The following is a 14,242-nucleotide window of genomic DNA, read 5'->3' on the forward strand; positions in this document are numbered from 1 at the left end:
TCTCAGCAGTTCAACTAAGTCATTATCATTTGAGTGTGATCCTTGACAGTGAACAATTAGCAGGCCTTAGATTCATTTCCAGCACTCCTGGAGCCTCTGTAATTGCACACACTCCTGTTCAATTCAATTCATCAGGCAACCTGAGCTCGATCCAAACCGTCAACACAATCAGAAACCCTTCTGCGTTCAAGGCCCTTTGGGAGCCCTCTTGCCCTCAGCACCCTCTCAAATACCAGATCTGACACCTGGTTTCCATGATCCAGTCTCCAGCAATCCCTGTGGGTCTCCCAACCAACCACAAGTCACCCGCAGCCTGTGTCAGGTGCCCTGCTCTGCTCTGGTCCGCTGCTCACCCAGAATCTGCAATCCCTCTTGGCTGCTGCCAAGCTCAGGTGCTGCCATCTTGAGCACAGACCTCACAGTTTCAGGATTTTAATTACAAATATTGTCGGCTCTTTTAACAGCTGCTTGAAGCCTTTATGGAGCCTCCTTCTATCTACGTCCATTCTTTGAATACTCAAAATCTTTGCAATATTTTAGCTCAACTCCACTTACTTGCACTCACTCTGTAATTCAGGATAGCAGCATGGTTGGCGGCTCATGGGCCGAGAGGACCTGTTACCATATTGTGTGTCTAAATTTAAATTTTTTAAATTACTGAATACTTAAAAAGAACCTCTGAACAAAATAAGAAGGAAGAAGTGACTGAAATCATAGCAGCCATACAGTAATATAATTGAGGATTTTGTAAAGTGGTGTGCAAAGCTGCCTTCCAAGCAGCTGACTCAGTTTATTCTAGGGTAGCACAGTGGTGCATCTGCTACCTAATGATTCCAGATATTTGGGCTCAATGCTGCCTGTGTGGAGTTTACATGTACCCCTTCAGGTGCATCAGTTTCTTCCCACATCCAGAAGATGTATACATAGATAAGCTAATTAATATCAAATTGATCTATGCAAATTACCCCAAATGTGTTGGTAGGTTGTGAGATCGAAATGGGAAAAATTAAACTGAGTTAGTGCAGGATGATTGAAAGTGAATCCTCGATGATCAGTGCAATCCTGTTTCCAAGTTGTATGATTTGATGACTGCAGAGTTTTCTGATGATCAGTGCAAACCTGTTTCCAAGTTGTATGATTTGATGACTGCAGAGTTTTCTGCTGAGATGGAAATAGGTTTGTGAACCCAAGTTGTCTTTTCTTCCCCTTGTCAGAAGCTCCAGGGGACATCAGGCCCTCTGCTGCTCACCGAAGAGGAAAAGCGGACACTGATCGCTGAGGGATATCCTATCCCCACCAAGCTACCACTTACAAAAGCCGAGGAGAAAGCTCTCAAGAGAGTGCGGAGAAAAATCAAGAACAAGGTAAAAGAAAGAACAAACTCCCTTTGCTCTAGAGCCCTGACATCAATATCCCTGGGACTTCAGAGTGGAAGCAGCGGCAAGATGTTTCCTGGCCAATGGCAAAGAGTTGAGCAATGTTGGGAGTTAAGATGACAGGGAAGAGCATAGAGAATGGAGAAGCTGTTTGATAGTTGGGGGGTGGCGTTCAACGTGGATTTCCCCTTGATGACTTCTGCTCCGCAGCATGATACAGTCACTACAATTTAATTGACTTATTCACTGAACTTTGCATTATTCTAAAATCATATACAGCAATGCATTGGTACATAATGCACAATTATGGTAATTATCTTTTAAATACTTATCCAATTACCATAATCAACATTGATGGGGTTTGTGTGAAAGTTTTACGTCTCCAATGTGATGACTATCTGCGGTGGTTCCTTTTGGCATTTTCTGCAAGAGACCTTTATTCATTACTCCCATGTTTAATTGAACCAAGACAATTGTTCATTTTTGTGTTTCTGTTGATTGTACACCTACTGTATTTGCACTATTGAACAGTAGCTTCCTGAGTTGGCACATGGTTACTTTAATGCACAAATTCTGAAGCTGCCATTGGTGACAATCAGCTTCTCCACCAGATGTATCGGAATATTAGCTAATGGAGGGTCAATGAAATTACTGAAATGGTGAGGATGTTTTACAGAGTTATTATTAACCTCCTGAAAACAAATTAAGGCTTGTTAAATAAAGTGTAACATTTTTTTTTATCTACCTATTAATCCATAATTATTTTTGAACAACCTCCTTGGCTCATATATATTGGCCTTGGAGGCAGTCCAGAGGAGGTTCACCAGGATAATCCCGGCGATGAGGGGGTTGACCTATGAGGAGAGAGTAAATCGTCTGGGATATATACTCACTCAAATTCAGAGGAATGAGAGGAGGTCTTATAGAAACATATAAAATTATGAAAGGGATAGATAAGCTAGAGGTAGGAAAATTGGTTTCACTGGTACTGAGACCAGAACTAGGTGACACAGCTTCAAGATACAAGGGAGTAGATTTAAGTTGGAGATGAGGAAAAACTGTTTTTCCACAGAGAGTAGTGAATCTGTAGAATTCTCTACCCAGGGAAGCAGTTGAGGCTACTTCATTAAAAACATTTCAGTTAGATAGATTTTTATATAAAAAAGGAATTAAGGGATATGGGGAAAAGACAGGTACGTGGACTTGAATCAATGATCATATCACCCATGATCATTGAATGGCAGAGCAGGCTCGATGGTCCAGATGGCCGACTCCTGCTTCTATTTCTTATGTTCTTATGTTAATGCCTAATTCCCTTTGAACAATCATTCAAAAGTTCATCACTTTTAAAGTTATCCTAATGACATTTCAGCTTCAACCTTAATCTTGTAACTGTTTTCATCATTATTTCATTTTTCTGAAAAACATTTAAAAAGGTTGGTAACAGACAGGAAATTTTCACTCTTGCTTGGCAGTCCATGAGAATTCTTCCATGTGATTGCGTCCTAAGTTTGCACAAGGATGTTTCTTTTGCTGTGTGCCAGAGCTCCTTTAGAGCTGAGAACATAATGAAATTAACCTTGGCGGAAGGAGGGATCCACTTTGTGGAGATCAATGAATCCTTGTGGGCAGCTTTCTTTGAGACCAGTGGTGGCCACCATTTACTGCAAAATACTCGTCTGATGTCAGGCCAGATGTGGTAGACTGAAAGGCTATTTCTGTACTGCTTCATTCTACCACAGGCTTCACCAAGGATAACTCTAATTTGACCTATCCAGCCTATTGGGTAACTGATAGGTTTGGATGCAATGCTTGTTTTTCCTTCACTCCTGATTTTGCTCAGCATTGTTCATGTGTGTAACTAAATTAATTGCAGCTTATCCTGTAAGTTTACCTCCAAGTGAATAAAGTTAATCTGATCCCCGATTCATTTGATTTGCTCATGCAACACTACATATACTGTACTTTCCTGCGAGTTGAAATTTTCAGTGTTCTATAATCAAACATTGCAGTGTAGAACCATAGAACAATTACAGTACAGAAATAGGCCACCTTGGCCCTCTAGTCTATGCTGAACCATCACTTTTCCTAGTCCCAATGACCTGTTGCCCTCCATATCTCTCCCATCCATGTACCTGTCCAAATTCTTCTTAAATGTTAAAAATAAGTTCACATTTACCACTTTAGCTGAAAGCTTGTTCCACACTCCATTCTCTATGTGAAGAAGTTCCCCCTAAACTTTTCCCCTTTCACCCATGTCCACTGGTTTGTATCACACCTGCCCTCAGTGGAAAAAGCCCATCTACATTTACTTTGTCTGTCCCCCTCATAAATATAAATACCTCTATCAAATCTCTCCTCATTCTTCTACACTCCAGGGAATAAAATCCTAACATGTTTAACCTTTCCTTGTAACTCAGTTCGTGAAGTCCAGGCAACATTCTAGTAAATCTTCTCTGCACTCTTTCTATCTTATTGATATTTATCATGTAGTTAGAAGACCAAAACTGCACAAAATACTCCAAATTTGGACTCACCAATGTCTTATACAACTTTACAATAACATCCCAACTCCTGTACTCAATATTTTGATTTATGAAGGCCAAAATGCCAAAAGTTCCCCATACAACCCTATCCACCTGTGACACCACTTTCAGGGAATTATGTATCTGTATTTCCAGATCCCTCTGTTCTTGAGTGCCTGACTATTTACCATGTATGTCCTTTTTTGGTTTGTCCTTCCAAAATGCATTAAATTTCATCTGCCATTTTTTTAGCCCATTTTACCAGCTGGTCCAGATCCCTCTGCAAGCTTTGAAAACCTTCTTTCGCTGTCTACAACACCTCCAATCTTAGTGTCATCTGCAAACTTACTGATTCAATTTACAACATTATTATCCAGATCATTGATATAGATGTCGAGGGGAGTCACGTGATGGAGTAGTGGCCGGTCGGGGAACTCCAGCCCTTCACCAGAAAAGTTTAAAAAAAACAGAGAAAACAGGCACAAACACGAAAATTAAAATAAAGTGAAAGTAAAGGTGGGAAGAAAATGGCAGAGAAGAAAGAAAAGTCGAAAGCAATGGGAAGAAGAGAAGAAGAAAAGACATCAGAAGAAGAAGGTGAAGGCCTTACCTGTCCGAGGAGGCCCGCTGTGGAGAGAGAAGCCCACTCCCTCAGGTCAGTCGAAGTCCCGAGCTCGGGACTACAAAAATGGCTCGTGGAGCCAAGCAAAAGTGCGCAACCGCGCAAAACAAAAAAAACACTGATGGGAGGGGGGACCAGCTGAGGAATCGATCTCCACAGCTGAGAATGACAGCCACAGCACAACAACAAGAAGAGAACATAGAAAACAATGAGAACAAGAAAGAAGAGAGTAAAAAGAAATCAAAGAAACAACAGATGACCAACCCAGAGGAAAAAGAAGAAGAAGAGCACAGAGAAATGGAAGAAGAAGGGAAGGGCAAGACAATGGATATATTTTTTTTTAAAGACTATATGGAATCAGTAAAAGAATGGCAATCACAAGAATTTAGTGAAATAAAAAGGAGAAGAAAAAGTACAGAAGAAAAAATGAATAGATTAGAGATGGTCATGTCAGATATAGGAAAAAGAGTGGACAAGGTGGAAGAACGAGAAACAGTCGTAGAAATGGAAGTAGAGGATTTAAAAGAGAAATTAGAAGAATCTAATAAAAAAGTTAAAGAGACACAAGAGCTGTTAGCTCAGAAGATAGATATAATGGAAAATTATAATAGAAGAAATAATATAAAGATAGTGGGCCTTAAGGAAGATGAAGAAGGCAAGAATAAGAGAGAATTTATAAAAGATTGGATCCCCAGGGTCCTAGGAAGACCAGAATTACAGGAAGAAATGGAAATAGATATAGATGTCAAACAACAATGGTCCCAGCACCGATCCCTGAATCACACCACTAGTCACAAGCCTCCAATCTGAGAAGCAATCTTCCACCACTACTCTCTGGCTTCTCTTGTCCAGCCATTGTCAAATCCAGTTCACTACTTCACTATGAATACCTAGCATCTGAACATTCCTGACTAACCTCCCATGTGGGACCTTGTCAAAGGTTTTACTAAAGTCCATGTACACAACATCCACAGCCTTTGCTTCATCAACTCTCCTGGTAACCTCCTCGAAAAACTCTATAACATTGGTTAAACACAACCTACCACGCACAAAGCCCCGTTGACTATCCCTAATCAGTCCCTGGCTATCCAAATAATTCTATGTCCGATCTCTTAGAACACCTTCCAATAATTTCACTACTGTCAACATCAGGCTCACAGGCCTATAATTTCCAGGGTTACTTTTGAAGCCATTTTTAAACAATGGAACAATGTGAGTTACCCTCTGGCACCACACCCATGGTTAAGGACATTTTAAATATTTCTGCCAAAGCCCTTGCAATTTCTGCACTAGCCTCCCTCAAGGTCCAAGGGAATATCTTGTCAGACCCTGGGGATTTATCCACCCTTATTTGCTTTAAGACAACAAGCACCTCCTCCTCTTTAATCTGTATAGGTTCCATAATTTCACTGTTTGTTTTCCTTACTTCCCACAACTCTGTGCTTGTTTTTTTTAGTGAATACTGTTAGGAAAAAAAATCATTTAAGATCTCCCCCATCTCTTTTGGCTTCATACAAGGCCAAACCCTCTGATATTTAAAGGAACCAATTTTGTCCCTTATTATCCTTTTTCTCTTAATATATTTGTAGAAAACCTAGGTATTTTCCTTAACATTGTCTGCCAAAGCAACCTCATTTTTTTTAAGCCTTCCTGATTACTTCTTTGAGGTTTATCTTGCATTTTTATACTCCTCAAGTACCTAATTTGCTCCATGTTGCCTATACACCTCTCTTTTCTTCCAAACCAGATCCCCAATATCCCTCGAAAACCAAGGTTCCTTATACCTCTAACCTTGCCTTTTGATCCTGACACGAATATACACACTCTGTACTCTCAAAATGTAACCTTTGAAGGTCCTCCACTTACCTCACATACCCTTGCTGGAAAACAACCTATCCCATTCCATGCATTCTACATCCTTTCTCATTTCCTCAAAATTGGCCTTTCTCCAATTTAGTGTAATTGTAAATAATATACAATTATGGTAATTACTTTTAAATATTTAACTAACCATAATTATCTGACTACATAAATGTGCACTGATTGTTTTGACCTAATATAAACCATCATTCAGACAGCTTATTTCTTCCAGCTGACCACTTCCATATAATCGCCTGATAAATTGCTGTTCATTTCCTCACAGCTGACATTCCAGCTCTACTGCCCAGTGTTCTCAACATCAATCCCTATTTTTGCCTTGAAAACCGTGTTCCGTCTGATCTTCCTGTTTAATTGTAGCCAGTGATTTTTTTTAAACAGTAGTTCATTCGCTGTATAAACTATCCAAATGCTTTGATTGGATTCCAGCTCCTGTACCTCATTTATTCAAGATGCATGCTAGATAGGGGAAAGAGAGAGGAGGGAGGGGGCTAACAGAAAACAGAAAAGTTGATGTTAATGCCTTCTGGTTGAAGGGTGCCCAGATGGAATATGAAGTGGTGCTAATCTCAGTCTTGCAGTACATGAGACCATGGACAGACATGTTGGCACAGGAATGGGGCAGGGAATTGAAATGGTTTGCCACTGGGAGATCCCTGCTACTGTGGCAGGCAGACCCAAGATGCTGAATGAAGGGATCTCTCAGTCGTATCCAGTCTCTCTGATGTAGACCATACGGGAGCACCAAATGGCAACCCTTCAGATGATCATTCACTGGTCCTTTGCGAAAATTGTACTAATTGTAGAAATCTTCTGCTAAATGATGTATTCACTCCCACACCATGGAGAACTCCAGAGCTTTGTACCTTTCCTTTGAAATGGGTTGCCACTGGGAGATCACTGCTATTGTAGTGGGCATAGCGAAGGTGCTCAACAATGCAATCTCCCAGTCTGTGTCCTGTCTTTTTGATGTAGAGGAGACCACAATGTTAGCACCTGATGCAGTAGATAACTCCTACAAATTCACAAGTGAAGTGTTACTTCACTTGGAAGGACTATTTAGTGCCCCGCAAGGTGGTGAGAGAGGATGTGTGGCCACATGTCCTGAGGTCACGGGGGTTGGTGCCAAGTGGTCGATTAGTAGGGAGGGAGGTGTAGATAAGAGAGTCAATGGAGGGAGTGGCCCCATGGAAGACAGTGAGGGGAAAAGAAGAGACAATGTGTCTCGTGGTGGGATCACGTTGGAGGTGGCGGAAATGGTGGTGGTTGATTTATTGGTGGGATGGTAGGTGATGACAAAAGGAATCCTGTCCTTGTCACGTGTAGGGCCAGAGGGGGGCCAGGGCAGATGTTTAGGTAACAGTGGATATGCAGTTAAGGTCCTGGGTGATTGGAATATTAGGGAAGCTACATATTTTGAAGAAGGACATCTTGGATGATCTTGCATGGAAGACCTCATCCTGGGAGCAGATGCAATGGAGACAGTGGAATTGAGAGAAAGGAATAAAATCTTTACAGGGGACAGGGCATGACAAGGTGTAGTTGAGGTAGCTGTGGGTGCTGGTGGGTTTGTAGAAAATGTCTGTCAAGAGCTTGTCTCGCAAGGTAGAGACAGGAAGATCAAGAAAGAAGAGATTGGTGCTGGTGATGGACCAAGTAAATTTGAGATTGGGTCGGAACTTTGGAGCAAAGTGCATAAAGTCAATGACCAAATCATGGGTACATGAGGCAGCAGCAATAGTCATCAGTGAAGTGGAAGAAAAGTTGGAGCCTTGCCTGTGCAGGCTTGTAGCATGGATGCTCAACATATACAACAGAATAATAGGCATAGCTGGGGCCTAGGCAGGTACGCATGAGCCTGTAATGGTATGGATTGTGTATGCTAATTGGCTCAGGCTTGCCTGCCCCCTGATGACACTCATACCTAGATTCCTCCCCTGGGACCCAGGCCATAAAGGTTGGGCCACCTTTCCCTTCCCTAGTTTGGATCCGGGCCAGCTCAAGTCTTCTGTGCAATAAAGCCTATCATTCCCCTCAGTCTTTGTCATTACAATTATTGAGGCAACTGATAGTGCCCAACAATTTATTGCACAGAAATTTTAACGTCTCCGGTAATGGAGAAGTTGCTGCACCCCGATCGGCTAGAAGTGGATTCCCATGTCCCAGGTGCTTCGTAACTGTTCGAGCAGTTACAACTTCCTGGAGGCCTCTGCTGGAGTGGTCAATTCGGACGAGAAGAGGCTGAAAGTCCTACAGGCAAGAGTCGACCAAAGGGCTTTCCAGGCCATCAGAAGCTGCACGACCTACACAGAGGCAATGGCTGAGCTACAGGTGCTATACAAGCCCAAGATCAACGAGGTCTACTCCTGTCACCTCCTGGCATCCAGAAAACAGCAGCCTGGTGAGTCCATTGAAGAGTTTGTTTGAACCCTGATCACACTGGGAAATGAATGTTTGGGGAACCCCACAGTCTCTGTGCCACCTGGTCTGGGATGCTTGCGTGTCGGGGTTGAGGTCAGATTATATCCGACAATGTCTCCTCGAGGAGGATCAACACCCACTGAAACAGGCGATCCAACTGGCCAGAACCTCCTACTTGGCCCAGCGCCATGTGGAGTCGATTGTGGGCAGAAGCGGGGCTACTCAGTATGTGTCAACATGAGGGCTGTCATCCTGGAAGTCGGCGTCGGGGACGGCTGACCTAACTGCAGCTGCAGTAGCACCAGGATCGTCTAGGTGCAATTTCTGAGGGCAGGCAAGACATCCGCGACGTCTCTGTCCGCGAAAGAAGCTACCTGCTCAGGCTAGAGGGAAAAGGGCCACTACCAACATGTTTGCTGGTCCAGAGCCCCATCTCTGAGCAGCGCAGCGTGCAAGGCTGAGGAGCTTCCGGTGCCAGCCACGTGAGTGGTAAGGCGAGCGCCATTTAACCCGCTCCCGCCACCGCTCCTGCTCACCGGCAACCCTCACCAGCGATATCAATTCCACCCCCGACGACATCACTTCCACCTTCTTCACTGGTGTTGGCAGCATGGTCAACATGGAGGCCTCCATCTTGGGCATCGGGCCTCCCCACCGACAATGAAGATGATGCACCCATCCTGGCATCAATCACCTTGGACCAAGCCAACTCTCACCTGATCATGAACTCCATGATGCAGATCGAGGTGAATGGGCACAAATCAAACTGGCTCTTCTACAGTGGCAGTACCAAAAGTTTTATCCACCCCGAGGTGGCCTGTAGACTCTTGATCCCCATTTGGCCAATGACTGGGTCCGCGTTGATGGCAGCGAAAAACCAGCGGACTTGTATCCGGGGGTGCTGTGTGGCGTCTCTGACGGTGGGGGGAGGGGGAGTGTGGTAGCATTATAATGACTTCTTGTTGGTCATGCCCCAGCTCTATGCGCTGATCCTCATGGGCCTCGACTTCCAGAGTCTACAATGGCATTTGGGGGGCCCCCAACCTCCACTCACCATTTACAACCCACAGCTCACGGACACCCTTACAGTCAAGCGCCCAGTCTCTGGCACCATCCTGCAGCCTCGCCACCCCGTGGATGGCCCCTCCGTCAATATTTGCAAACCTCACCCCAGACTGTAAGCCAATTGCTACCAAGAGTAGGTGTTATAGCACTGAGGATATGGCGTTCAGCGACCCTTAGCTCCACCCCCTGGAGGGTACAGGTCCTCGTGGTCAGAGGGGCAGGCAAGCCCCAGATGGTGATTGATTATAGCCAAATCATCAAGTGCTTCACTCAAGTGAATGCGTACCCCCTACCCTGGATAGCCGACTTGGTCAATAAGGTCGCACAATATAGAGTCTTCTCAACCACTGACCTCAAGTCAGCCTATCATCGATTCCCCCTTTGCCTATGCGACCGGCTCTACACGGGTTTTGAGGCCGATGGCAGACTTTTTCACTTCTGCGGTTCCTTTCAGTGTTACTAACAGTGTCTCTGCTTTTCAGAGGGTCATGGATTGAATGGTGGAGGAGCACAAGCTGACGGCAATGTTCCCATATCTGGACAATGTCATCATCTACGGCCACGACCAATGGGACCACAACGCGAACCTCGCAAAATTCTTGCGTACGGCCAAGTCTTTCAACTTGACGTATAATAGGGACAAGTGTGTGTTCAACACAGCCCGTCTGGCCCTTCTTGGTTGTGTCGTGGCGCATGGTGTCATTGCCCCAGACCCTGACTGCATGCGACCCCTTATGGCGCTCCCATTCCCAAACACCCTAAAGGTGCTGAAAGGTGCCTGGGTCTGTTTTCCTATTATGCACAATGGGTGCCCAATAACGCCGATAAAGCCCACCCCATGATTAAATCCACAACTTTCCCGTTATCAGCAGAAGTCCAAGCTGCATTCTACCAGATCGCAAAGGCCACGATGCATGCCATGGACTAGTCCTTCCCATTTCAGGTGGAGAGCGATGCCTCCGATTTCGCACTGGCCGCCACTCTTAACCAGGCAGGCAGGCCAGTAGCTTTTTTCTCCCACACCCTGCACGGTCCAGAGGTATGTTACTCCTCAGTCGAGAAGGAGGCCCAGGTGATTGTTGAGGCGGTGCACCACTCGTGTCATTACCTGGCCGATAAATGTTTTATCTTGCTGACAGACCAGAGGGCCGTGGCCTTCATGTTTAATACTAAACAGCAGGTTAAAATCAAGATTGTTCGGTGGAGGATTGAACACTCCACCTATAATTACAACATCTTGTACCGACCAGGTAAACTCAATAATTCCCCCAGACGCCCTATCCTGGGGGATGTGCGCTAGCACGCATCTTGACCGTCTCCAGACCCTCCACAACAATTTGTCCCACCCCGGAGTCACAATGTTATACCACTTCATCGACTCGGAACCTTCCGTACTCCGTTGAGGACGTCCGGTCCATGACCAGACGCTGCCAGATCTGCGCTGAACGTAAGCCGCAGTTCTACCGGCCCAAAAAGCCACATCTCATCAAGGCCACACGCCCTTTTGAACGGCTCAGTGTCGATTTCAAGGGCCCCCCTACCCACTACAAATAGGAATGCCTACTTCCTGACAGTTGTGGACGAGTTCTCCAGATTTTCCTTTGCTATTTCCTGCCTGGATATGACCTCAGTGACGGTAATCAAGGCACTTGATCTTCACCCTGTTCGGGTACCCCGAGTACATCCACAGCGCTAGGGGGAAACTGCGACAGTACTTCCTGGCCAGAGGCATAGCCACCAGCAGGACTACCAGCTATAACCCCAGGGGTAATGGCTAGGTGGAAAGGGAGAATGCCACTGTTTGGAAGGCAGTGCTCCTGGCCCTGAGGTCCAAAAACATGCCGGTGTCCTGTTGGCAGGATGTTTTGCCTGAAGTGCTTCACACCATCTGATCGCTCCTGTGCACCATGACTAACACCACCCTGCATGAACGTTTGTTTGCGTTCCCTAGGAGATCGGTGAATGGTGCCTCCATTCCTCCTTGGTTGGTAACCCCAGGGCCAGTCCTGCTATAGAGACATGCAAGGAGCCAATAAGATGGATCCTGTGGTGGAAGTGGTACACCTCATACACGCCAACCCACAATATGCGTTTGTGAGGAACCCCGATGACCACGAGGACGCTGTGCCTATCCGAGACCTGGCGAGGGCCGGGATCCCAAAACCGCTTTGCTTGCCACAGCCCATCCCGGGGAGCAGATCACCCCATATGGGAGCGCAATACTGGAGGCCGAGCCACCTGATTCTCCTCTCCAGGAGTCGGTCCTCTAGGAGTCATCAAATGCCCCTTCCTCCCAGGAACTCTCAAACATCACCCCAATCCAGACTGCTCCCTCCCCTGACCCCTCCAGGGACCACTTCCCCTCCCAAACTGCATAGCTCAGACATGCCTGCCCTCCAGTGGTCACGCAGAAGGAAGAAGTCGTCGGTGCGGCTAAACCTCTAGCAAATTTTTTTTCTCTCTCTCTTCCATCCCTCTCCCCTCTCGTTGTGTAAAAGAGGGAGGGGGGTGTTCTGTTTAAAAAGAGGGGGTGAATGTAATGGTATGGATTATGTATGCTATTTGGCTCGGGCTGGCCCACCCCCTGATGACATTTTTACCTGGACTCCTCCCCTGGGACCCAGGCCATAAAGGTCAGGCCACCTTTCCCTTCCCTGAACTTCCTTAGTTTGGATCTGGGCCAGCTTGTATTTTGTGCAATAAAGCCTTTCATTCCCCTCAGTGTTTGTCATTGCAATTATTGGGGTATGTGAAAGTGCCCAATAGAGCCTTCATTGGATATTAGCCTGTTTAACTCTCCCTTAGCAATTAATTGATTATACATAAACCATCTGATTGCTTTGATTAGATTCCATTCAATAATTTAATCTCAGGTATCAATTATTTAAAAGATAAACTATCTGAATCTGTTGATTAGATTTAGTCTGCAACTCATTTCATCCCTTAGAGCACAGATGTCAAACTCTGGCCCGCGATATAATTATATTTGGCCCGCAAGATCATTTCAAAAATGTATTAGAGGTGGCCCGCCCTGCAGCGAGAGCCGATGCTGTTTTTTGGTAATGTCACCCCCACCATCCTCCCCCTTCATTCCACATCCTTCCCCATTGTAACACGAGAAATTGTAACAAGAGAAGTCTGTCGATGTCATCAGCCGGCAAGCCACTTTGAAGGCTCCCCGCACAACCAGTCATTTCTCCCACCTGTAGAGCGGTGCGGCAGATTGGCGAGCGCCTGTGATTTCCTGTCGGCGCGACGGGCATGGCAGGCTGTGCACGGCCCCCGGGCAGCGCGAGCCCCGCGCAACTGGCACCGGACGGCCCTTCCACAGCACGAGCGCACTTCTCCCGGTCGCCACGACCTTCAGCACTTGCACCCGCGCGGACCCCAGGGACGGCTGGTTCGGCCCTGCACGTGAAGAGAGAAATGGTGGCTGTCCGCAAAGGCTGATCGGCAGTGTGCTGGGCCTGAGTGGGTGGGTAAGCAGGGGTGGGCAGAGGGTGTAGGTGAGGAGTAATGGGCAGGGGATGTTATGGTGGTGCGAGGGGCAGTTAGAGGGAGGGATGAGTAGAAGGAGAGGTGGATAGGGAAGAGGTAAAAGGGGAGGGGCAGGGCGAGTAGGGGAGGGGTGATTAGAGGGTGAGAGACGGGTAGAGAGAGGAACAGGTTGAGGGGAGAGGCAGTAGAGGGGCGTGTATAGGATGGGGTGGGTAGAGGCAGAACGAGTGGAGTGAGGGGTGAGTAGAGGTTGGGTAAAGGTCTGGTCAGGTAGAGGGATGGTGGGTCGAGGGTGAATAGAGGCCTAGAGCCTGAGGAGTGAGCAGGAAATGCTGAGTCCTGATGCAGGCCAAAATGGACACAGCCTGTGAATGCTGACTACATCTCCACAGGGACCAAATATGTTTCCCTCAGGTCAAGCAAAGGGTGAACTTGAGCTACCTACTCCTGACCTGTAACATTATCCTCCTAAAGTTATATCCTAAAGTTTAACATTACATAGGTTGAAAGAAGAGAAAACATGCAGATGTTGTTGAAAATTTTCAATAAATATTTAGTTCGGCCCTCGACTTAGTCCAAGTTTTTAATTTTGGCCCTCCGAAAATTTGAGTTTGACACCCCTGCCTTAGAGGAAGGCAGTAGTTTAGTAACCATAAAATTGTTTAGTTGCTGTGAGACACAACAATGACTTCTTGCTCTCAGGCTAAACAAGAAAGTCTACAGACACTGTGATTGTAGTTTAACACACAAAACGTTGGTTACATTACCATGAAAACCTGTAGACACCGTGGTTGAAGTAAAAACACAGAATGCTGGAGAAGTTCAGCAGGTCAAACAGGGTCCTTTATGTAGCAAAG

At 45.9% G+C, this 14,242-nt stretch overlaps 1 protein-coding gene and 1 long non-coding RNA gene across 5 annotated transcripts in view; one reads left to right on the forward strand and one right to left on the reverse strand.

Moving 5' to 3' along the window:
• Positions 1-14,242, reverse strand: part of LOC138741891 (uncharacterized) — a 280,492-nt gene that overhangs the window by 185,509 nt on the left and 80,741 nt on the right. The gene's annotated exons all lie outside the window — the stretch shown is intronic.
• The window catches only part of creb3l1 (cAMP responsive element binding protein 3-like 1), a 158,949-nt gene that overhangs the window by 118,151 nt on the left and 26,556 nt on the right, over positions 1-14,242 (forward strand). For both annotated transcript variants that reach the window (XM_069896120.1, XM_069896117.1), the window contains exon 6: positions 1,215-1,364. In XM_069896120.1, coding sequence (XP_069752221.1) covers positions 1,215-1,364 — 150 coding nt within the window. The remainder of the gene's footprint in view (positions 1-1,214; positions 1,365-14,242) is intronic.

This window comes from Narcine bancroftii, chromosome 1 (genome assembly GCF_036971445.1).
Source record: "Narcine bancroftii isolate sNarBan1 chromosome 1, sNarBan1.hap1, whole genome shotgun sequence".
NCBI lineage: Eukaryota > Metazoa > Chordata > Chondrichthyes > Torpediniformes > Narcinidae > Narcine > Narcine bancroftii.